Source organism: Episyrphus balteatus, chromosome 3, assembly GCF_945859705.1.
Source record: "Episyrphus balteatus chromosome 3, idEpiBalt1.1, whole genome shotgun sequence".
Taxonomy (NCBI): domain Eukaryota; kingdom Metazoa; phylum Arthropoda; class Insecta; order Diptera; family Syrphidae; genus Episyrphus; species Episyrphus balteatus.
Window position 1 is genome coordinate 8,765,917 of NC_079136.1, and position 25,042 is coordinate 8,790,958.

Here is a 25,042-nt window from a genome sequence, read left to right on the forward strand (position 1 = left end):
TAAAATTAACATTTGAATTTTTTTAAATTGGAGCCGTTTTTGAGATATTTCAATTTTACTAAAATCAGTATATGACAAGTACACCCAGAGAAAAAACGCATAGTAATTTTTAATCCGTTCTTTATTGAATCAATGGTGAAAAATATATTCATTAATTTTCTAAAAAGTCGTCCTATGCTTAACTTACAGTTTGTCACATCAATTTTTATAAGTGAGATGGCACAGTGGTAAAGCACAAGCTTGTCAACCCAGGTATAGCAGGTTCGATCCCCAGCGGATGCTAGTTTTACTTTTTTTATTTTTTTAATGTGTGAACAACTTTGATTTCATGTGTGAACAACTTTGATTTAATGTGTGAACAACTTTGATTTAAAGTGTGCTACTTTGATTCAATCATTTTCCACTTTAGGCTAAAAATGTAGTAATTTTCCATTGATTCAAAGTGGTTTAGATTGATTTTACGTTGTTTTTTGGCTCAGTGTACCGTTATTTTTGGTCCCAAAAATTTAACTCCAAAAACTCCTCTGGAGAGTCGCCAAATAACGCTACATACCAAGTTTGACATCAATCGGTCCATCCGTTTAAGCTGTAGCTTCGTTTACAGACAGACAGACTGACAGATAGACAGACGGACAGACAGACAGACGGACTTCCGGGACCCACTTTTTTGGCATTCTCTACCATCGTAATGTCATGGAAAAATGTTATCTCAACTTTTTTTTTTGTACGAATGCATAACTTGATATATAGTACCTATATCGCAAGTAAAAAACAAGATGATTTAAGAAAATATATCAAACATTTCTTCAATCATTCTGATGGTGTCAGGAGTTTACCTAAGCTTTTAAATTTATTTGCATCTCTGTTTAAACTTAAAATTAACTCATCAAATTGGCTGAGTTAACCCAGGCAGGAATATTTATTTGCCAGTGTATTCAATATAAATCATTACTTCTTAAATAAAAACAATTTTTTAAAGGATTAACATAAAACACTGTCAAAGCAATCATACCATTCTCTATTTCATAATATTAAATTTCCTTAAAGTCTTACCCAAAACGCGCATTTATGGAGCATTCCACAATAACATAGCAACTGATTTCTAAATAAATTGTCAATTTTTCATTCCAATGACCAATAAACTCCTCGGGGTCATTTTTACGACAAAAACAACACAAAAAAGAATCTTTTTCATTGTGAAATATAATCTCCTCATAGAAAAATAAAAAAAAAATATTTACTGACTCGTATTAAAGTCAAAAGAAAATAAATTACCTTCATAAAAATAAATCAACAAAAATAATAACAACAACAACATCAAAAAAATTAAAAAAATCAATCGTTACAAGATAAATTTACCAACATCTATATAATTATTCTAGGAGGTATTTTGTTTGTATAAAAAACTACTACAAAAAATAAAACATCAACCATCTATAAATTAAATAAAAAAAAAAAATTTACGAAGATACAACACCGAGAGAATCAATTAATCAAAAACAAAAAAAAAAAACATCTACAACCAAAAAAAAAAAAGAAAAAAATATTACTTTTTCATTTCAATGCAGAGTAAAAGACTCTCTATAAGCTTTTTATAAATTTTTTTGGTTTGATTTTTTTTTTATTTTGGGTTGAAAAATGAGAGAGAAATACCTTAACGGCAACAATTTCCGCGTAACCTAGCGTACCACCATGTAACGTTGTCACTGACCGTTTAAGTCCCTGCAAAAGAGTATCAAGCAAAGTCGTAGATTCCAATTATGTACTTCACAGAGTAGAGAGAGAGATTTAATGTGGACTTCACCCTTGTTCTTTGGAATAACATATTCGTATCCTGAAATAACAACGATGCTAATTACCTTTACTGTTTGGAAAACATCAATGCCGGGATGACCCACCTCTCCTCGTGATCCTTTGTCTCCTGGTCGTCCCTGTGTGTGTTGTCATTTAGTTATTTTTTTTTTGTTTTCATTTTTCATTTTGTTGTTGTTTTTTTTGTTGAATGTTTGCATGCGTATGGTGGAAAAAATAAAATTCACATTAATTAACTTGTTTTATTATATTTTGTATATGTTTTTGTTCGTATTTTTGGTTTATATTTTTTAATAAACAAAATAAATACAATTGGAGTCACTTGATTAGACACATTTTAATTTATTTATAAAGGTTGGGGATCTAGTTAGAGGCTTTCGAGATCATCCGAAATAATATATCCGAGCGAGGTCGAATTTAAATTTTGTTTGAGTAATTGTTATCCGACATTATCCGGAGTCAGGGTCAGAATTGTATATTTTAAGCGCCCAGTATACTCGGGTTATCAAGATAACAAAATTTAGAAACCTTTCCACAAATAGTGCATTGCAGACAAAACCAGTCTTAAATATGAACTTTTTGCATGGACAATACTATCCGGAATGGAAATAAACTTATCCGAAGAGATCATGAATAGGATAGGATAAAGTTTTAAATTTGAACATAATTCCCATCCATGCACTCGGTTAAAGTTATCCATTTAAATTCTTTTAGATTTCTGATATCCTTGTTTTTACTTTACTTTACTTTAACTGAATTTTATAGACCATATCTGGATAATCATCAGGTTAATAGATTTTTGTATCCGATATTTTTGTATCATCATTCGGATAATTTTAACTGTTTGGATAAGCCATTTATACATCCATATATTTTCAATCTGATATGCTTTAAGTTGTGATAATTTTTGATTGTATTAGACACTTATCCGGATAACTTAAGATTGTAAACAAAATAAAACGCGAAGGATATTCAACTATGCGAATATTCTTTCTAGATTTGGGTAGATGATGAAAAAGGTAAACAAAATAATGTCGGATAAAAATATTAATATTGTGCATCCGAATAATTGATATTTGTTGGATAAAGTAAGATTTTTTTTTATTTACTTCAATTAACATTGTGAGGGACTATTAATTGGAAGCCAACTTTCCTAAATATTATTTTTGTTAAAGAATTTTTGGATGTTTAGAAAGTTGACATTATCCGGTACCTATATAAATAAGAGCGAATATTAATTAAAATTAAAATTATCCGTATATGTACTTTAAAATCGTATACATATAATTAAAAACATGATAGAAATTCATGATATGGCCACTCTACTATCAAACGGAGAGCTCTTATCCGGATATTTTTAAACACAAATCCTGTTGATTGCGATTTTTTTTCTCAATATGCTCAACAGTACGAATAGAGTCACTTAAGTTTAGTAATCCGAAATATTCAATATTATTGTTGGTCACATTATCATTATCGTTGTTCATGTTCATAATATCGGAATTTCGAATGGTTTTGATGGCATAATTCAGAAAATAAGATTGCATTATTGAATTATGTAATAGATTCATACATTTTGATATCAAAAAACGTTTGTATCGGAGTAACGGATAAGGAATAAATTAGCTCTGAATATATCTATTTTATTTATCCGGCAACTCAAGTTATAATGAAATAAAGGATATTGAACAAATTTAAACGAACTATTTCGAAATTCCCAAAATTATTTCAGTATTTTAAAAATTCGTGCGACATATTCGGATAATCAATAGCATTTGGATAAGTCGGATAAAAATTAACATACTAAACCAAAGTCTAATAAAAAAAATGAGGGAATGGACAGTATAAATACTAATACCACAGGCAATAAATTATTTTTGATAAATCTTATCCGAATCTTTGTTTATGTATTTGAAGATCTGAATTGATAAGATTCAGAATCAATAAGCAATATTTTTTTAATGCATGTAAGAAATGGTTTCACATCCAAAGACAGTTTTTGGATAGTTCAAATTTATTGGATTATTCAGACATTAATTTTTTCGTTGAAGATGATTTTAGATACCAGGATACTGGTATGAATATACGAGTAAATATCCAAAGAAATTAAATGAAGTAGGTCTAATCAAGTTAACTCCATTGTATCTACAAGGATATAACAAAGTTGCATAAATTTCACTTACCGGCTCCCCCTTTTCACCATTAACACCGGCAGGTCCCTAAAAAACATATCGAATCGAAATTTATTTATTTTTTAATTTAATTTTTTTTTCTTAATTTACAAAAACGTCCTTTTTCACATGAACCCACCTAACATGGTGGTATACCTCATATTTTTGTGTTGTTTCATATTACTTACCACTGGTCCAATTTCTCCCGGATCGCCTTTCTTACCACGTTTCCCTCGTTTCCCCGGAGGCCCAGGTGGACCTGGTGGTCCTGAAAGTAGAAAAAAAAAAAAAAAACGAAAATAATAAAATATTTTTTTACTACATAATACTTGTCTTTGTTATGAAAGAGAGGAGCAGCTAGCTATTGGGAAATATATATTTTTGCTTTTATGTTCATTTTACTGAAAGGATTGTTAAGTACACAGTATCTGGTACAACCTGTGTTATGGGATCACACTACATAAAAAAATAAAAATACAAAAAAATAACCCAAGGTTTAGATTGTGTCACAAAGCGGCTTAGAATTTTTTTTAAAAAAAGATTTTGAGTTGGGGCAGGCAAAATGAATGTATTTTTTTTTTATAAGCCTTTGTCGAAGAATATAATATAAATATGTATGGAATAGGGTTGCCCTCATAAAAGGTATCAAAAAGTTGCTTTACTTTTCATAAAGGTGAGAGAAGAAGAATTAAGGTGGATGCTTCATTTACTTATGAATATACTCGCGTACACACTTTGATATTCCTCTCGTCGTGTTGTCGCTATTTCGTTGTGTCGTTTCTAAACAGGATTAAGTCCTCAGAAAAATTTTGAATGGAAAATAAAATCAGTGAATATAAAGAACGCGGTATTTGGGGTTTTTTTTTTTTTTGAGTGTGAAGAAGAAAAGATACAACACCTTTCCTATAAGCCATAACTTGGTAGCAAATGTTACAAAAAGTAGAGAGAGCATTGAAATATTTTTGTATAAAGTATCTTTATATATATTTTTTTGTATCATAAGAATGGTGGTGTTAAATCGAATGATAAAGGTGTTAAATCGAATGTTGACTTTTCCCTTTTGAAATCGAACGGAGCTGCGGATTAAAAGTTGAGTGTATTTTTTTTTGTTGGGGGGAAGGTAGGTAAATCAAGAATTCATTCAATAAGAATCAAATTTACTTCAAAAATTGAATAAACGAAGTGAATTATGAAACTTGAGATTGAGTATTGATATTGAGGTATCGTATCGATGTGAGATGAGAAGAGTTGAAAACAGTGATTTAGCAAAAATAAACGATTGTAGTGGTATTTGATTTTGTAAAAATTGGGTTCGGATTGAATTTATGAATTTATTTTTTAGGAAGAACTTTGAATTTCGTTTGGATGATTCAGTCTTCGAAGCACTTCCTCTTCATATTTTAATTGATTTTAGAAAAGCAAGATTTGAAATGTTAAATATGCACTGTTTAACCTTTTTTCTCATTTGAGTTGTAGGTATGTATAATGTATATGGATTTTTGGATTTGTCCTTTCAAGTTGGTCAGTAGTAAAAGGGTAAATATGCACTTTAAAAGCATTTTCGTTGTTTAGCAGGCACTATTCTATAGGTAACCATGTTTTTTAAATTAACGCTGCAAAGTTTAGGGAACCGGAATGATCAGTTAAACCTTTAATTTAGCATTTTTCATTTAGCTCGTCCAGATTCACAGTGAGATCAGTTGCTGTTAATAATTGTACACAAAAAAAAAAAAAACAAATTTATATTAAAAAATTTTAAAACTTTTTATACTTTTTCTTCTTTGTGTGTTGAGTTCAGAGGCTATACTCTTTTTGTTATTCGACCGGAAATGGCACTATTCCAAAACGGGCGTACCCAAAACAAGCACGTGATAAATATTTTTTAGAAGAGTTAAAATTGTGTTACCTATTCAAAAATATGACATTTTTTGTTGTTGTACACCGAAAAAAAAACCAATATCAATTTAACATTTTTTAAATATCAAATTAACATTTTTTAAATATACCAAATAAGCCAAAAATGCTCTCTAAAATGTGTTTTATGATATTTAAAATGTTAAAACAACATTTTTATTATCAGGATGATATTTAAATGTCACATTTTGGAAATTTTTTTTGATATTTTACTATCATTTTTTCATATCAATTTCTCATTCCAAATTATTGAAAAATATTAAATAAAAAATTCTTAATGTGTACTAATTTAAAGGCGCTTTGTGTTTTTTCAAAGTAAAATGTATGATTTACTGAGAAAATTTGATCGGCACTTAGATTTTACTTTACATAGTTTGGGAGAAAATAACAAAACAATTATATCACCTATAATAGAAAAAATAATATCACCACTATTTTGTAAAGAATATTCCCTTTCAGTAATGTTTTGAAAAAAGAAAGAAAATTCTTAAAATAATAAAAATAATAAAAAAGAAAAGTAAAGAAATAGGTTTTATTATAATAAACTAAAACGTAAAATCTAGTCAACACTGATATTTTAATTGTCAAAGTGAAATTTTCACTATCCACTTAAACTTAAGAAAATGTCAAAATGATATTTTAATTGTCAAAGTGAAATTTTCACTATCCCACCTGAAATTAAAAAATGTCAAAATGATATGATAAAATATCAAAATTGATATTTTAATTGTTGGACGACTTTTGTCACTGAAAAATGTTACTTTGATAGCTGTTATCAATTTTTTTTTCGGTGTATTTAATGAACTTCTGACTTTTCAGCGTTAGACCGATCATTTTTTTATTGCTTTTTTTTCACTCTTTTTAGTATTATGTCAATAATTTGCGTGGTTTTCTAATTGTGTTGGAGAAAATCAAGAGGAACACTTTAATTTTCATTCAATCGAGTTTTGGTTACCTTGCCCGTTTAGTAAAACCGATTCGATCCTTATAATCATTTCGTCGGAAAAAAATGGCTTAGAAATGCAAATGAACCGAGAAAGCTAAATTTTTAAAATGACGTAGGGGGTGCTTAGAAAAGCTTAACTTGCCTAACTTTTTAGTCAGCTTTCCAATAAAATTACCTAAATTGGAAGGATTTTTTTTTGACAGTTGACCAATCAGAGACCGATGAATTACGTAAATATTTAGTCCTTAACGTTTCTGAACCTACCCAATAACTTGACTATTCGACATGATACAAAAATGAAAAGAATGGATACATGAACCCTCACAATTTGCACGAGTGGAATGTAGAAAATCCACATTTGATGCGGAAATACAAATCCTCGCTTTATCGCTTCAAAGTTTATATGTGAACCGGAAGTCTGAATGGTAAAATTATATCAGTCAACAAGATTTTTTCCACGTGAACCAAAATATACTTTTCTGAAGGTTAAATATTATGAGTTTTGAACTCTAATTCGAAGTCAGAAATATTTTATTAGTCTCTGTTTTTGAAAAACGAAAACGTCTTGGAAACACATTTTTATAATCCGGAGAATTTTTGCTGATATTTTAATGTATCACTCATCTGGCAAGGGGGGGCTGATAGTGAAACATAATTGGAAACACTTTTTTGACAACAGTACACCATCGGGTTTTTAGCTGAAAGCCATCATCTATTTTAAAAATTTTGATTTTTGGAATAGCTCCACCTGAACGAAGGTTTTCAAATTATGCAAACTTCTCCCATTAAATCGCAAGTCGCAACTGTATACCAGCACACATTGTATATAAAAAAGTATTTCAAATTTGAAATCATCGATGCAAATAATTCAAAATAATGTGCGACAAAATCACAGCGTATTAGTGTTATTATTTGTATATAACGAATGCTTTGAACTGACCGAGTGTGGTTTGGATTTCAAAATAGCATTTCCCTATTTCCTGCGAAGCCTTCATTATTTAATCCCTATTCCTGGTCTCTAAATAGGTATTCATTCCAATTTTACAACACAATTCGTAAAGTAGTCATAAAATAAATCGATTTTTACTATGAAATATTTCATTGCGCTTAGAGCAAAGCTAAATGAGGTCAATGAACCGTTAATTTTTAAATCAATTTGTTGTTCTCTTCCCAAGGAAATATATTAAAAAGAGGTTGTCTGTAAAGCCGGTTTACGGACGATGATTTTACGTGATAACTTCGTCATAAAACAGGTTGTGTGCTTTTGTTTAAAATGAGTCAATTGAAGTGTTTACTTATTTCAAACAATCATAATTTACAAGAAAAAGCTAAAAAAAATACCTTTTTTATTTTCTCATTATATTAATTTTTTTTATTTTAAAAGCTTACAAAAAAAATTATGCAATTTAAAAGCCAAGTATTTCTTCTTAAGAATAAAATCATTTTTAAATTTTTACAATGCGCAAAAAGTATAAAAATAATTTATTGAAAACAATCATTTTCATCAAAAAAAGCAAAAAAAAACATGAATTTTTATCTTCTCACGCCATTAATTCCATTTTTTTCCCTAACTTAGCTCAAAATATATATGTATATCGATCAGGTCTATGAGACATCTACAAAAAGAGCTAGAATTTTTTGAACTCGATCAAATTTCATTAAAAAAAGCAAAAAAAAAAAACATTTATTTTTATGTTCTCAGGCTATGGAATCAATTTTTTTGTTTGACAACCTATAAAATATATATCATATGAAAAAAAATTATTTCACCTTTCATATGACGTATCAATCTCATTTCAAAGATGCCTACAAGAGAAGTTAGAATTTCTTAAAGTCAACCATGTCGAATTTCCAGACTGAGATTACGGTACTCCACTGGTGTTTGAGGTTTTTCGCAAGTTTCTTGATTTAACATTGTGTAGCTTGTAGTTAGTCTACCGTTATGAGTGATATACCAAATGAAAGGTAATTGTATCAGGATGCTCATAAAAGTTTAATAAAATTTCTATATGCTCTTCGTCAAAAGTTATAACCTGTTGAATTCTAAAATTTTATTTATCTCAAAACTGTGTTTACGAAAATGATTGAAACTTCGCACACATATAGTCGTAGTCATAGTCTATCATTACTCCATATACCTACTTTATTCCTGTATTTATTAAAGAAAAAAAGATAAATATAAAAAAAGATGAAAATCGGTTAAAAACGGTCAAACAACGTGTTTTTTAAAAACTTGTTTCTTCCGTTATTCAGTCAAAACTCACTTAACGATTCCAAGTTTTTCCACATGTATGTATAAGGCCAAAACCTACATGTTCTATAAGTTTGAGTTTGAACGCTCCAAAAATCAAATTACCCAAAAATACCCCTAAAAAACAATATGTTTTTCAAAAATTCATATTTCGAAACGCAGAGTGTTGGGAAAAAATCCGTTTTAGATGCCTAATTTTTTTTCCCTCATCTTTCACCTGAAATCTTTAGAATTGTCAAAAAAAATGTCTTTTACCCAAAATCATCATTTTGTCATAGCCCCAACACATGTACAACGTTCAAACAAAACGTTATAGCTTAGTTTCAAAATTTTTTAGAATTTTTTCTTAAATTAATCTCATCTATCTTCAGCAAAAAAATCAATTCTCTACAACTTCGTGTTTAGATGTTAGCCCAAATTTCATCTTTCCGTTTTACCCCTGTTTACCCTATTAAATGACGGCATTTTTTAAAATCCTTCATTTGGATTAAGCTTTAGGTTATTATCTTTCAAAAATAAGCTATAGAAGATTTTTGTATCTCTAATAGTTTATTTTTAATTTTGAATTGAAATTTTTTGCCACACTGCGAAAGTGCGAAGTGTAACGTTAGAAAATGGCGTCACTTTTTTGTGGTGGCTGCCATTGTTCATCGATTTATAAGACGTTATCACGTCAAAAAATTAGATAATTCCAAAGGACAAATTTATACTAAACGCATTTTCCAATATGAAAAAATATTCAAGATTTGTTTTTTTTTGTTTTTTTTTTTTTCAATAAATTCCTCACCAGCATCAGATTCAAGGAAATTCAAATTTCAAACACAAATAAATAAACTACAAAAAACAAAAAAAAAACACCTGGCAACAATATTCCTCTCACACTTCTTCACATTCCTATCAAAATATTTTAATTTATTTTCGACTAAAATTAGAACTATTCATTCGAAACGAAAAGTATTAGGATCTTTTACTATACTCTAATTTACTCTAAACACAACGACATACAACGAGAGAGAGAGCTAAATGCCTATCCTGTTGACACATTCATTAACTCGTAAGTAAATAAATTGGGGAATTTTCCGACCCGCCTAGCAAAGCAATAAATTAATTCCAGAGTGTAACAATTAATTGCACTCGACTGCGGACTAATTCATAATAAAACAAAAAAAAAAAAAACACAAAAAAAAATACATCTCATTTTTTTTTTTTTATGAATTATTATGAAATAGAGCTCGTTTAGTGTTGATGCATCACATTTCCATAGAGCAGGCAGGATAATAGGCCGAAAGATTTTTCCGGAGTGATAAGCCCTCTCTGCCGATCGGTTGGATATACTCTTCGATATATGCGGGAATGGGAATTTATATTCGTTTACTGGGAATTCGAGGGGGGATTGTCATGATGGAACTAAGCGATAAGCCCCCGCTCGCTCTGGGGAACTCTGTGTGTGTGTATGTGGACGATTAATTAATTTCATTGACAGTATTGTCCAAAATTATGGCAAGTGTCATGTCCGACATACGACAACGATTAAGAGCACTCATAAAAACATTCGTTGTTCCTGTCAGCTCATGCAGATGAAATGCAGAGCAGAGCAAAAGTGGAATGGGCTTGGGTATAATCCATTCCAAGGAATGTTGTAGAGAGAGCTCCTCCGTGCCTGGCGAGTGATTTAGCGCTTTCGTTGTTTTTTCTTGTATCCATTTTGTGTTGGGAGGATTTCATTGCCCCCACATTATAGGCATAGGCTCTGCGGATTCACAGCCCAACAATGCTGAACGTCCTCATCCTTTATATTTCTCTTTTTCATCTTTCCTTCAAACGTCCGCCTCCGCTGTAGTCCCATCCGCGTCGCACTTGGTGTTGGTATAAATTCAATATTTAGATTGGTTCTCTGTGTGTTTGGTTTTGCCTATTTGTTTTGTTGTTCTTTTGTGTGTTAATAATGAAATTCCAAAGGAATTGTCACAAAGTGACGATTGATGGCAATGTCGTTCTCGTTGGTATTCGACGAGCATTTACAGTGGCGTACGTTAAGTCGCCGGGGCCCCAGGGCAAGACTAAATTTTGGGGGCCCTTTGATATTTAGATACAAAAACAAAAGTACGTATACGAGATACATTTTATTTATTTTTAGGTTTATTTTAATGTTTTAATATGTTCGAAATGCACTTTGCTATACTTACATAAAATTTCTATCATAAAAGTAGTAAATAGTTGTACTAGGGGCCCCCAAAATTAAATATTTCGAGACCCCTAAAATGGGCCTCTGTTCTAAAGTAATATGTACATGTACATATTTGATTTTCCATCATCTATCATCATTTTTTTTTACTGTGCGCCCCCTGAAAAATTAATTTTGGGGCCCCAAAAATTTAATATTTAGAGTCCCCTAAAATAAAAAATTTTGAAGCTTAGAATTGATAGTTCTTGGGGCCTCTGCTCTGAAGTAATTAATACATAAGTATTTGATTTTCTATCATCAGACATATTTTTTTTTTTATTTTGGGGCCCCTGAAAAATTATTTTTGGGGTCTCAAAATTAAGTGCTTAGAGGCCCCTAAAATATAATATAATTTTTTTGGAGCCAAGAATTAATGGGTATTGGGGACTCTGTTCTGAAGTAATATTCGGAATGCCACTAATAACGTAATGTCTTTATTTTGGGCCCTGATGTGTTTATGTTGGGGCCCCTTAAGTAATATTTTTTGGGGCCCTAAGCTAAAATTATAATTTTTTCTTTTAAAAAAGCAGTTTATTTTTTTGTGGCCCCTGGGGTAACCTTTTTCTTAAATCAATATGTATTGTGTGGCTACCAATGCATTATACATTACACTGAATGATATAATTTGTCTCCCTTGTATCCGAAGTGATTCAAATACATTTTAATTTACTTCGTAGCTCAATTTATGCTAACAGTTTTCTTCTCTGCATTGTCTCCAGTTGGGGCCCTGGGGTCAGTCGGGGGCCCCGGGGCGCCGCCCCGCTTGCCCCAAGGGAGTGTACGCCCCTGAGCATTTAGGATTTCAAAAAAAAAATATCAAAGACAAAAAAAGAACATAAAGGAATTGTTTTGTTTCGCTTTCAAATGCAGGCTCTCTCAAAATGTAATTGTTTAGATTTATTTTATTTTATTTGTATCCAATTTTTTTTTTCTTTTTGTTTTATATTTTTATTCAAATACAGAAAAAAATAAATATATATTTGATATCGAAAAGTGGGTATTGGTTTTTTGGTTGTTGGTACACATTTTTATATGAGAGGGAAAAACCCATTATGCAATGTGTTTTTGGTGGCAGTTTTTAATTGAAAAAATACTGATAGCGTGAGAAGCGAGTGAGCTTGATGGTTTTCCTGTCACAAGGATTATCTAAAAATTGTTGCCAATTTAGGGTGATGACTGGCCAGGACGAATGAAATACGAAAAAAAGAAAAAAAAAAGTTTTTTTAATTTAAACATTTTTTCATGTGGAAAATGTGATGTGAATATAAATAGAAACGTAGTGCATACTTTTACCCACCTACCATTTTTATATATACTAAAAATATTTGAAACATTTTTTGTGAATATTAAATGTTTAGGGATTTTTTCTTGTCAAGTTGGTTGGTAGTAGGTTGTTGGGTAGGCACTCTAGTCGTGCATTCAAATTTTATAAAGGTTATTTCAATAAAAGGATTTTTATTTAATTTAGCTTATTCAAATATTGAAATAATGATTGAAGTATTTTAATTTTATGGAAATTCAAAATGATTGGTATTTTTGTTTTGTTTTGTGTTAGATGTCCACTTAAAGCTTTTGAAGATTTTTTTTAAATTTAAGAACTTTTCTTCAAATTTTGTAACCTTTTAAAAAAGTTTTATTTAGGATATTTTTATTTTGTATAGCAAATTTTGTTGGCAAAACCTTTTTTTTAAGGATCAAATTTTGTCTAGTGGAACAAGAATTGATGGAGTCTGCAAAACGGAGATGGATATACCACGTTTCAACTATTTTTAGCTATGTTAGAAAGGGTAACATAAAATTTGTGGAAGGAGTCATTTTTTTATTAAAAACAAAAATTTTAAATATGGATGTAGATTTGCTGAAAGGAAAAATATTTTAAGTATTTTAATATCGTCCAAAAGAGTTTTAATTTCACATTCATAATCAGAAAAAACTAACAGTCACTCAACGTTTCAGGTTTTTTTTTACGATCTAGTGCATATTTCAATGAATCTTTTAACTTGAATAGTCCAAAAGGACTACTCTTAAATGTTAACTAAATGATGGTTATGTTAAGAAAATGATTCTCAATGGTCAACTGGTTCCATTATTTGCTTAATATATAAAGAATATTTGAACGAGCAAAAATGTTAAAAAAAAAAAATGTTACACATACGCCATGGAGGTCGCTTGATTTTAAGTTAAATTTTAACAACTGCTTCAAAACTTGATACTCTTGTAAAAAAATTCCGTAGCTTAGTAGTGTGATTTTCACTTATAAACTTCTTGAGGTATGTAGTTTTGCATTCATATTATAATATATAATTCCGCTATGATATAAACTTAAATTGCATTCATATATTAAAGGCTTTGTAACCGAAAAAAAAGAGGTTGTCTGTAAAGCCGGTTTACGGACGATGATTTTACGTGATAACGTCGTAAGAAAACAGGTTGTGTGCTTTTAAAATTAGCCATTTGAAGGGTTTATTTATTTCAAACAATCATAATTTACAAGAAATAGCTAAAAAAAATACCTTTTTTCTTTTCTCATTATATTAATTTTTTTTTATTTTAAAAGCTCACAAAAAAAAATTATACCATTAAAAAGCCAAATATTTCTTCTAAATAGTAAAACCATTTTTAAATTTTTACAATGAGCAAAAAGTATTATAATAATTTATTTAAAACAAATCCATTTATTTTTAACAATCTATAAAAATTTACACCATCTGAAAGCTTATTATCTTAGCTAAAAATATATATATATAGATCAAGTCTATGAGGCATCTACAAAAAGATCTAGAATTTTTTAAATTCGATGAAATTTCATAAAAAAAAGCAAAAAACATTTATTTTTATGTTCTCATGCTATTAAATGAATTTTTTCCCTAACAACCTATAAAAAAATTTATACCATGTGAAAGCTTATTGTTTCACCTTTCAAATGACGTATCAATCTCATTTCAACGATGAAAAAAACGGTAAAAATAAAAACCGATGAAAATCAGTTAAAAACGGCCAAAAAACCTGTTTTTTAAAAACTTATTTTTCTCCGTATTCAGTCAAAACTCTTTTAACGATTCCAATTTTTTGCACATGTATGCGCATTTAGCAGCCCTACATGTCCCATATAACTTGAGATTTGAAAGCTCCAAAAAAAAGCTAATAATCAAAAACAACCCAAAAATTACTCTAAAAAAGTAGGTATTTTTCAAAAATTCATATTTCGAAACGCAGAGTGTTGGAAAAAAATTCGTATGAGACACCTAATTTTTTTTCCTTCATCTTTAACCTGGCACCTTTAGAATTGTCAAAAAAAATTTCCCCTACCCATAATCAACATTTTGTCATACCCAACGTTCAACGTTCAAACAAAACGTGATAGCGGAGTTCCAGAATTTTTTAGAATTTTTTCTTAAATGCAGTTATCCTTTAATCAGTCTCCTCTATCTATAACAAAAAGAATCAACTCTCTACAATCACGCGTTTGAATTAAAATTCCATGCTGTTGATATGTTTCAACTTTGATTACACAATTTGACTGCATGTTTTTTTTTTTCTATCTACATTAGGGCGTTCGTTATTTTTGAATCAAGTTTCTAAGTTGAACAACAGGGGGGTCATTCCGTATCTCGATTATCGTCAGACGTTAACGTTTGGACGATAGAGTTGCTTCACGTAAAATTAAAAACGTCTATCGTTTGGACGTTCACGTTTTCGCTATTATTGTTTTGCTTCACGGAAGACGAAAATCGTCTAAACGTACACGCAAAAACGTTGACGTTTGGACGATAGCTAAATAGCTCACGTTTCCCATACGTTTATAGTTTTTTTATTTTTTCAAGGCTGTGCTGTGACCAAATACAATTTAAGATTCGAGTTTGTTTACTATTAAATACAAAAAACATCAAATGATGGTTAATTTTTGGGGTTACTCTAAAAAAATTTAAATGACGAGTTTGTCCTAACAAACGTGATGGTTGTATGTATTATATTTACATGTGCATATAAAATATAGATATACATAAAATAATTGTTTTTGCAAGAAAAATGCAAATAAGAAACAAAAAAATTAAAACAAATATTTATTTTACATTTTTCTTCTATTTATACCAAAACCCACCACCAACAAAAATGACAGGACACAAAAAAAAAAAACAACACAAATAACAAAACAACAACGCATCTTCTCCCTCTTATTCGTAATGACAGACAGAGTCAGTATGACATTTAAAGCAGTTTGAGAATTTCTGAAAGCTCTCAAACTGCATGAAGAAATAAACGTAGACGAAACGTATTTCGCTGAGTTACGTGAAGCAAATTGTGGACGATCATCACGTCCACGATAAACGTTTTGACTATAAACGTTCTGAAAATTACGGAATGACCCCCCAGTTTCTAAATAATAATACAAAAAAAATCCCCTAATTTTTTCAGATTTTTATTTTGACGCTAGATGGCGCCCCAAGAGGGTTAAAGTTTTTTTTTCATTTGAAATAGGCATATGTTGAATTATGAGGCTATTTTTTTAGATATAGCCTTATTGTACAAATTGACTAAACCTCTGGTCCTAGAAAAATGGTTTATACCTTTTTGAAAAGGGTGTTCAATATAGAAAAGAACCTAACAAAAATTTGTACAATAAGGCTATATCTAAAAAAATGGCCTCATAAGTCAACACATACCTATGTATTTCAAATGAGAAAAAACTTTAACCCTCTTGGGGCGCCATCTAGCGTCAAAATAAAAATCTGAAAAAATTAGGGGATTTTTTTTTTATTATTTAGAAACACTTTTTCTACTTAGGAACTTGATTCTCGAAAAAAACCTAAATAACGAACGCCCTAATCTACATTTTATTCTTAAAAAAATTTTTAATTTAAAATTAAAATCAAATAACATTATTTAAAAACCAATTTAAAATTTGTATTCGTTTGATATTGTCATTCGCAGAAAGACAATCCCCCAATCTAAATATAAACAAACCTACTCTAATTATTATTACCATGATGTTGAAAAAAAATCATATAAGTAATAGAAAACGACGAAATTTGATATTACATAAATGAAATCGATATAACCATTCACCCTGCAAAATAAAAAATCTGATCCACCTCCTCACACATTTCACTGTATAATTCCATGTAGATTTTATTCATATATCATTCATTCATTCAGAATAAAAACAAAACAAAAAAAAAAAAAATACAAAATTGGAATAAATTTGGCGTATGAATGAAACAGATTTAAATCAAAATGCTTTTATTTTCTGTCATTTCTGTTATATTTTTTTGCTTCATTTGAAGTTGTTAATTAGCCGCAAAAACTGAAACGAGTATAATTTTTTTTTATTTTAGTTGGTGGATCCGAGAGAGAGGATATCATTTCACTCAGTCATAGAAAGACAATTTGCATATTAAAACACAACAATCACATTCGTTAGTGCACAAAATATGTTCGTTCTGGTGTTTTTGTTAATTTTATGAATAATTGAATATATATTTTTTTTTATATAACGCGACGCGACGTGCACTAAAAAAGATATATTTCATATGATGGGCAGACATAATACGTGCATCATCAATCAAAACAATATTAGAGCGCGCATAGAAAATTAAAATAATGTATGATTTTGTATAACGTACATTTTCCATTATTCCCATTAATTTGTTTTTTATTTATGTAATTATTTTTAACCATATTGTCAAAAGCTTACAAATTTGTATAAATAATAAATTTTTTGGAACAATGATATTGAAATTAAAACAAAAAAATCACAGATCTACATATTAATAAATTAGAGGCTTAAAAAGAGAATTTTGTCCTGGAAATTATGTTTTCATTAATTTTGTAATCTGTTTACAGGAAGCGCCGCACATAGGCGTATTTGCAGTAAAAACCTGGTCATAAGTCGATTTTCTGAAAATCAAAATTGACACCAAAAAGTTTGGCAAAGTGGGTGCAAAATAAACATGTGTCAATATGCTGCACTCATTTTTTTGTTTTTCGATCGGTCTTGTTAAAAAATGAGTTCAAAGTTAATTGTTACATCCACCTCATTTTTATTTGAATGCGAAGTATTTTGGTAAGTGTTATTCTATATGCGATATCGAAGTGTTATGATAGAAATCTAAAAAAAATTAAATGGAGAATTCTTCTTCAGTTACTTATTAACGATATTAACAAAGTTTTGAAAATGTTAGATGGTTTTTTCTATTTTAATTCAGGCTTAGAACTAGTATCTAAAAACTTGATATTTTTGGTAAATTATTATTTGAACTTTAATGATTTTGTTTTAGTATACCCCGTTATTCTGCGATGAAATGAAACTTATGAGTTAGTTTATATATTCTTAAACACAATGCAACAAAAATTGGGTGCTCTTAGGTGCTCTTTAGAGAATCGGGGGTCAATTAGTTTTTGACTTTCTGATGGAAAATACTCCTTACTTTATGCAACGCTTTTTTTTTTTTATTTTTAAATTAAATTTACTGATGTTATTAGTGTATTTTATTTTGGGTGATCTTAATTAAGGTTGGGGAAGAGAGAAAAGAAACTGAGAATTGCATATTAGGGATGAGGAAAAAAATTTGAGAAAAATAATGTCGACAGGCGGAGTACAGGCCATTAATCAATTTTTTTAGTTTTTGGTAAAAAAAAATAAAAATAACAAAAACTAGGTTTATATTGTATTTTCTTGTAGGAATACTTATTTTAAACAGAAATAATAACAAAAACCACAAAAAATAATTATGGCCAAATTCGCTCATCTAGCGGAATTAAATTAATAGCGCTCACAGATTATAACTTTTCGAGGATTTTTTTGATTGAATTTATAACAAATATATTCAAAATGAAATTTAGCAACAATTTTCTCAATAGTTTTTCATATTTTTAGCCAAAAGAGGTTTAATGGGGGTCATTTGTGGGCAAAAGATAACTCAGAAGGTGAAAAATTGTAACGTATTCTTGTAGAGGAGTTAAATACAACCATTTTTTACTACCAGAGAGGGGGTTGATCTCCCCCCTTTCAAGAGGGAGGGGCAATTTTCAAAAAAATTACTTAAAATAAAGAAAAAAATATTTAAAAATGACGGCAACACTCACTGTTATGAATGATACCTTTTTCAAAAGCTAACGTTTTACACTGAATTGTTATTTTTAAATCAAGTTATTATAATAAAAAGTTTTTGAAATAGTCGATTTTAAAGTCAAAATTTGGGGAAAAAAAGTACGCCGCCAGCCGCTCCGGCAGGAATAGGTTATAGGGTAACCCGGGAAAGGAAATACATACAAAGAATTAAATTTTCAACAAAATTGAAAAAAAAAACAAAAACAATGTTTTAAATAAAAATTAATCAAAAAATGAATTATTGGAATTTTTTTCTTAATTTTAACATTCAAGTTAATAAATTGTTTTTTTTTTTTGGTTGGGGTCGAAATACTGTATGGCAAAATACTGTATGTCCAAATTCTGTATATGCGAAATGCTGTACGAGCTAAATTTTGAATGTCGAAATTCTGTATAGCAAAATTCTGGTTGGTCAAAATATTGTATATCAAAATTCTGTAAAAATGCTGTATAAAAATATCGTTTTGATAATGTAAAAAAGTCGTTATTCTGTATTCCTAAATTCTGTATGACCAAAATTCTGTATTTCAATAAAAAATTCTATATGAACATAACAGGAGAAAAAAAGTGCACCTTAAAATAAGATAAAATAATTAAAACAAATAATAAATAATAAACAAATAAGTTGATTCCGCTTAAATTCTGTTAATTTTAGTGTGAACTTCATTTCATTTTGATGTAAATTGGCATCGTAAAAAAACCGACGAAAAATCAAAATTTTAAAATTATAGTTAGACTTGAGTTTTAGTTACAGTTTATGATACTTATTTCCAACTGTGAAATGGTAAGGCACTCGACTAGTGATCCAGCAGTGGTTGCCAGATTTTTTTTATTAAAATGCTCCACATAAAACACATGATTTTCCGCTTAAATTTCATGAATTTAATTTAAATTTGCCCATTCAAGAAATAAAGAAGATTTATCCGCTTAATTTAAGATAGAAGTCATCCTGGCATAAAACCATGCAGAAATCAGCTTAATTTAATGTGGAATCCGCTCTTTGAGGTGGTTTTTTTTTTCAAATTTTTTTTCTGGAAAAGTCGCAAAATTAAATGATTGACAAGGTTCATTTACAGTAGAACACCATTTTGGCTTCTGAGAATGCAATTACTTTACCTATACAAAGAACTCATTCTCTAACAAAGTAAATTTTTTATAAAACTTTCAGTTCAATACGTAAAGATTTTTTATACAATTTTAAATTCCCCAGCACCTTCAAAGCTCTTTGTTTTCATCACTTTTAAAAAATAAAGACCACACCTTCATTCCCATCACCTTATTCTTTTAAGAGATTTCCTTTGTATTTATTTCTCTTTCCATATAAATACTCACTTTTTTTCTTTAAAAAAAAGTCCAATCAATCAAACATTTTGACAATAGCCTACGTAAAATTGTACTGTCACCAAGGTACCCATACAAATTAAAATGTTCAAACCTATCCTTTAATCACTCTTATTTTCCTTTTTTTTTTGCTCTCTCGCACTTCTTCTTCCCCCCATCGTCGTCATCGGTCATCTCATCTCTATAAAACACGAATGGAGACAAAAAAAAAAATAAAGCCAACATAAAAGGTATCTTTAACATGCATGTTCTTTCAGATCATCTAAAGCTGGTTGTTTAATGTTTTTTTTTTCTTTTTTTTTTTATTTTTCTTTCTTTTGTTCACTTTGTAAACTTCTACTATTTTTTTTTTTTTTGTATTTCGTTTTGCTCTAGCCTTTAGGCAGTTTTTCTTTCCTATATAACATTATTTAAGTCGGCAGTCAAAAGCACTGCTGTCCACCGGATTCATTCATTCAGTTGGAGTATTTAAAGCCATCACATGTCCATCTGTAGAAAAAAACTCACAGAGTCGTCCTTATCCACACACATACACATTCTTAAACACACGCCTAGCACATTCATACTCGAATTCAAATAAACGCTCGAAGCTCTACCATTTTCCATTTCCTGCCTGATGGACGCCATGGTTCGTCTCCACCGCAACATCAACCCCAAATCACCCTAACATCCTTACGCCTCTTCTAACGACATAGGAAATGAACAAAAAAAAAAAAACAACACATCACATATAAAAAAAAATTGTACTAGAGGAGATAGAGCAAAATAACAAAAAAAAAAAAAACTACCCACAAATAACATGAAAGAACGTTGTTCAATGCAACAAAGCCGAGGATAGAAAAAGAAAAAAAAAATTGAAAAAAAAGCTATAGCGACAGGACGAAGGATTTTCTTTTCAATAGCTTTACTTTGGCTGCTCTCTACGAGCTCAACTACTCTCCAACTCCAAACTATGACTCCACCAGAGGCAGTATACTAGAAGCAGCAGCAAACAGCTATATGGCTAAGTGTATCTCTTGTGTTCCATCTGCAATGCGTATTGTTACATGAACCCCCCCCCCCCCCCCCCAAACCCCACTTATCTGATAGGGATGAGGATGGGAGGGAAATGTGTCACTTTATTACAAAATATTTGGCATTTATGAGCCCACAATACAATGTATCATTAAAGGTCCCATTGTCGTTGTCCGGCAGATGGATTCTTTGAGATACGCACATGAACGTGAGGCTGTTCACAATTAGGCGAAATTGCTTTGAATGGTGGACTGGACGACCGAGACAACGACGCATAGGAAGGTTCTTGTTATTGTACGGTGCGTTGTTGTGGTGTCCTGCCTGCCTGCCTGCCTGTGTCGTGCTCACCATAATTCAATCTCAGTGTGAAGTGTATCTTTGTTTCTGTGTATCTTAATATCATGTTTGGGTGAATTTGTTGCTCCCTTAAGGTTGCCAAGTGTTTTTTGTGTTTTTTGACAGATATAAAACAGGTCAGGCCATTTTTCCATGCTTCAAGAATTAGCTTTAAAACAATAACACAAAGTACCTAACCAACGCAATTATAGTTTTCCTTCTTTGAACCTAAATAGGCACTCGAGCTTTATAAAATTTTCGTGTTTTAAACTCATGTAGGTACAAGGGCTGGCTGTTGTTATTGTGGTTTTCAAACTACCACCAACGCTAATTGCAATTTTGGATGCCTTGGTATCTCTCTAAGCTTTAGTAGTTGTAGTTTTCAGTCCATCCTGTGGTTATCTCTGGCTGATGTGGACTGTGTCACCAACCGGTTGCATCAAACTGTTCATTATGCAAAGGTTTCCATTTGAAAATAATTTAAGCTTTCACTTCAATGTCGTCGTAGGTAAACTATTTTTAAGTGGACTTTTGATGGGGGACATTTCATTTTAAAATTAGAGGATTGTATATAGGTATTTTGGAAACGCATTTAGTTGATGGTAACGGTTCTAAACTGTGAAGCCGTAATACACCTTTCCGTGAAAGCAAAAGAAAAGATGGCACAGCCCTGTTGTTTGAAGTCTCATCGTGAACCGGTACCGGCTTGGTGTATGGAATGAAAATCCCTAAGCCTATATAGTCCATTGAAATGTTACAAAAATTTAACCGAACCTTGCATTTTGGGTAGGACAAGTTTTTTTTGTTTTGATCTATAGGGGAGGTTAATGTGAGTATACAATCCAGTTTTCGGGGTTGAAAGCCCCCCCATTTGGCCGCCATCTTGGAAAAAGGGTGTAAACTGTTTTTTATCGATATCTTGCGAACCGTAAGTTCCACAAAAAAAATGTCTAAAGCGATTTTGTAGATAATTTATTTTTCCACAATTTTGATTAAGGTACTTTTTTCTGTAAAATTGCAAATTAGAAAGTTATACTTAAAAATAGATGTACATTTTCAAGAAAAAATTCTTTGAAGGGCCGTAGCTTTTTTTCTACAATTTTTAATTTCTGGAAAACGGCAAGACTTTTTTGCATCCGGTTTTCTGTTTACAGCATTAAATTTTGAAAACTTAATTAGTACTTAATTATATAAAATTTTGAAAAAAATTAGTTCAAAATATTTTTGTCGTTAAATTTTTTAATTAAAAATAATATAAAAGAAAACAGTTCAAAGCACTTTTATGTTAGTTTACTAGTAGATTTTGCGAGCTGCCTCTATATAACTTTTTAAGAAATTTGGTTGAGGTTGGGGAAGAGCAGACATTTAGGAAAAATTTTTTTAATATGAAAAAAAATTTTTTTTTTATTTGACTTTTTTTGAAAAAAAAATAAAAAAGCAGTTCTATTGCAATAGCTTTGAATATTATGTCTGCAAAGTTTAATCAAAATCGTTAGATAGTCCAGTAATTTTAGGTTTTATCAGCTTAATGACGGCTTTGTTATGAAGATGTGAAAAATCGACATTGATATTGTGTCCGCGTTAAGAGTTGTAGGGGTCAAAAGGTCACAAAAAGTTTTTCTCAAATATCTCGCGACCTATTGATCGGAGGTCATCAAAGGTTATATAAAAATTGATGGTTGTGAAATTATCTACAACATATGCCCAGCACATTTTTCTGTAAGATGAACCGTTTCGCGAGTAGAGCGCAGAGAAGGTGACTAGATTGCACTTACATACGAAAAAATACATATTTTTGGTTTATTTTGCTTGATTTTTGAGGTTTTTATCGAAGTAGCTTAAATTTTTTTAGTTTTATGAACTTATCTTATTACGTAAATACGAATTAACTAAAAAAAAATAAAAATGTGCACATTGGGATAAAAAATATTATGCAAAAGGGGGAATCACGTTTTTTGGAAATGTTGTATGTTTCCCTTTATTGTACAATAAGTGCATCTTACATCTATTTTCAAGTATAACTTTACTATTTGCAATTTAACAGAAAAAAGTACCTTAATCAAAATTGTAGAGAAATAAATTATCTACAAAATCGCTTCAGAAATTTTTTTTGTGGGACTTACGGTTCGCAAGATAACGATAAAAAACAGTTTACACCCCTTTTCCAAGATGGTGGCCAAATGGGAGGGGCTTTCAACCCCAAAAACTGGATTGTATACTCACATTAACCTCCCCTACAGATCAAAACAAAAAAAATCTTGTCCTACCCAAAATGCAAGGTTAATGTAAAATTTCAATGGACTAATAGCCTTCTATGAGCTTGGAGATGTAACAATCATGAACCTTATCTATGTACATCCGAAACCTCTCAAAAAATTTTTACGTTTTTTGAGTATTTTACTGCTTAACTAACTCCTTCGCTGTTAAGTTGAGCTATTAGAGAGTAAAGCCTTGGAAATTGTTCATTAAAAAAGTCTATCATAGAACGGTCGGCATTTGTGAAGAATTTCGTTATCTTCCACAAGTAGCTAGTTGGCCTTGCCCTTGAGTATTGTTAATAGTAAACTTTGGCGAACAAATCTCCTAAGCATATCCTCATTTTTGAGCGACTATATTGAAGATGGTTGCGAGCTTATTCTTGCTCTTGAATCTATCGATTTAGAAATTTTATCCAGGTTACGATACATGCCTGTCGTTTTCTTGGCTAAAGGGTGCACTTGTTATTCGCTTCTTTTTTGCATTTTTCTGTATTCCATCTCGAGCAGTGACTTTTGAGTTTGACTTTTTGACGAAGCTTCGAATACCGCCTTTTTCTACTTATAACTGCTTAAGCTTTATAATGCCAACATTGCAAGCTCTATGTACTAGGCAGACTAATCTACTTGATATTTGAGGTAGTGTAGATGAAGATACATGAGAATTGATAACTAATATGGGCTTATTATGGATGAGTTAATTCTTCCTTCCCTTCATTATCCTCAATAATAAACTAAATAACCTGAAATTAATGCTTGAGTTTAATTCCGCTCAATTCACTTAGCCTTTACTTCTATTTGAAAAGCATTGACTAATAGAATGTCGATAGGTTTTGGGCATATTCCCGAAAATATTCGAATCGCACCAAAACAATAGAGTACGATATAAAATCTGAGAATAGAACACGGACATTTTTGGAAGAATAAAAAAAGAAGAACAGAAAAGGGATTAAAAGTTATCAGTAATGCTGTCATAAAAAATCAAGCCAAATATGATAATGGATGGATATAACTTATCTTAACACTGCAATATTAATACTGGTAATAGTCGAGTTAATGAAGGATTATTTTTCAGTTTTCAGAAATATTTTTCGTGCTAATTGTTTTTTTTTTTTGAAAAACTTGAAGACGTTTAATTAATAAAAGTAACACATTGTAACATATTCAATGGTGAAATACAAAAATTATAATTATAGTAACGAAAAATTTTGATAAAAAATCAATTCAAAAAAATATTTTGAGATTTTGAGTGTGAAAACTAGTTTTTCAAAAAATGTACATGAAAATATTTTTATTTGAAGAAGAAAAATTAAAGAATGGATTTTTGGTTAAGTCCAATTTTGCCATTGTTTTTAATTTTTCTTTTCTACTTGAAACACGAATTAAGAAACTGACTCTCCTCCGGCCTGAACGAGGGTGATAAAACCTCCTTAAATACGATTTTTATCTTGATTTAATCCAACCCTACCTACGAGTGGCTCTTACGGCCATATTATTCACTAGTTTAAAAAATACATCTGCATGTAAAATTGTCAAATGTCACAAATAAATCTTAATTTATAAAAAGAAAAAAATATATTAATTTAATTATTCATTATATGAAATATTGTTTAATTTTGTAATTATATTGTTTTTTTGATTTGTATCTTTTTTTTGTATTGAATTCT

General features: G+C 30.2%; 1 protein-coding gene across 10 annotated transcripts in view; it reads right to left on the reverse strand.

Annotated features, from left to right (window-relative positions):
• LOC129916359 (collagen alpha chain CG42342) overlaps positions 1–25,042 on the reverse strand; it is a 221,264-nt gene that overhangs the window by 73,875 nt on the left and 122,347 nt on the right. For 6 of the 10 annotated variants that reach the window (XM_055996245.1, XM_055996242.1, XM_055996236.1 and 3 more), the window contains exons 2-5: positions 4,172–4,251; positions 3,996–4,031; positions 1,860–1,931; positions 1,654–1,722 (exon numbers count right to left, since the gene is read on the reverse strand). In XM_055996245.1, the coding sequence (XP_055852220.1) occupies positions 1,654–1,722; positions 1,860–1,931; positions 3,996–4,031; positions 4,172–4,251 (257 nt within the window). Of the gene's footprint in view, positions 1–1,653; positions 1,723–1,804; positions 1,835–1,859; positions 1,932–3,995; positions 4,032–4,171; positions 4,252–25,042 lie in introns of all 10 variants that reach the window. The other 4 variants (XM_055996237.1, XM_055996239.1, XM_055996243.1 and 1 more) reach the window with 2 other exon arrangements.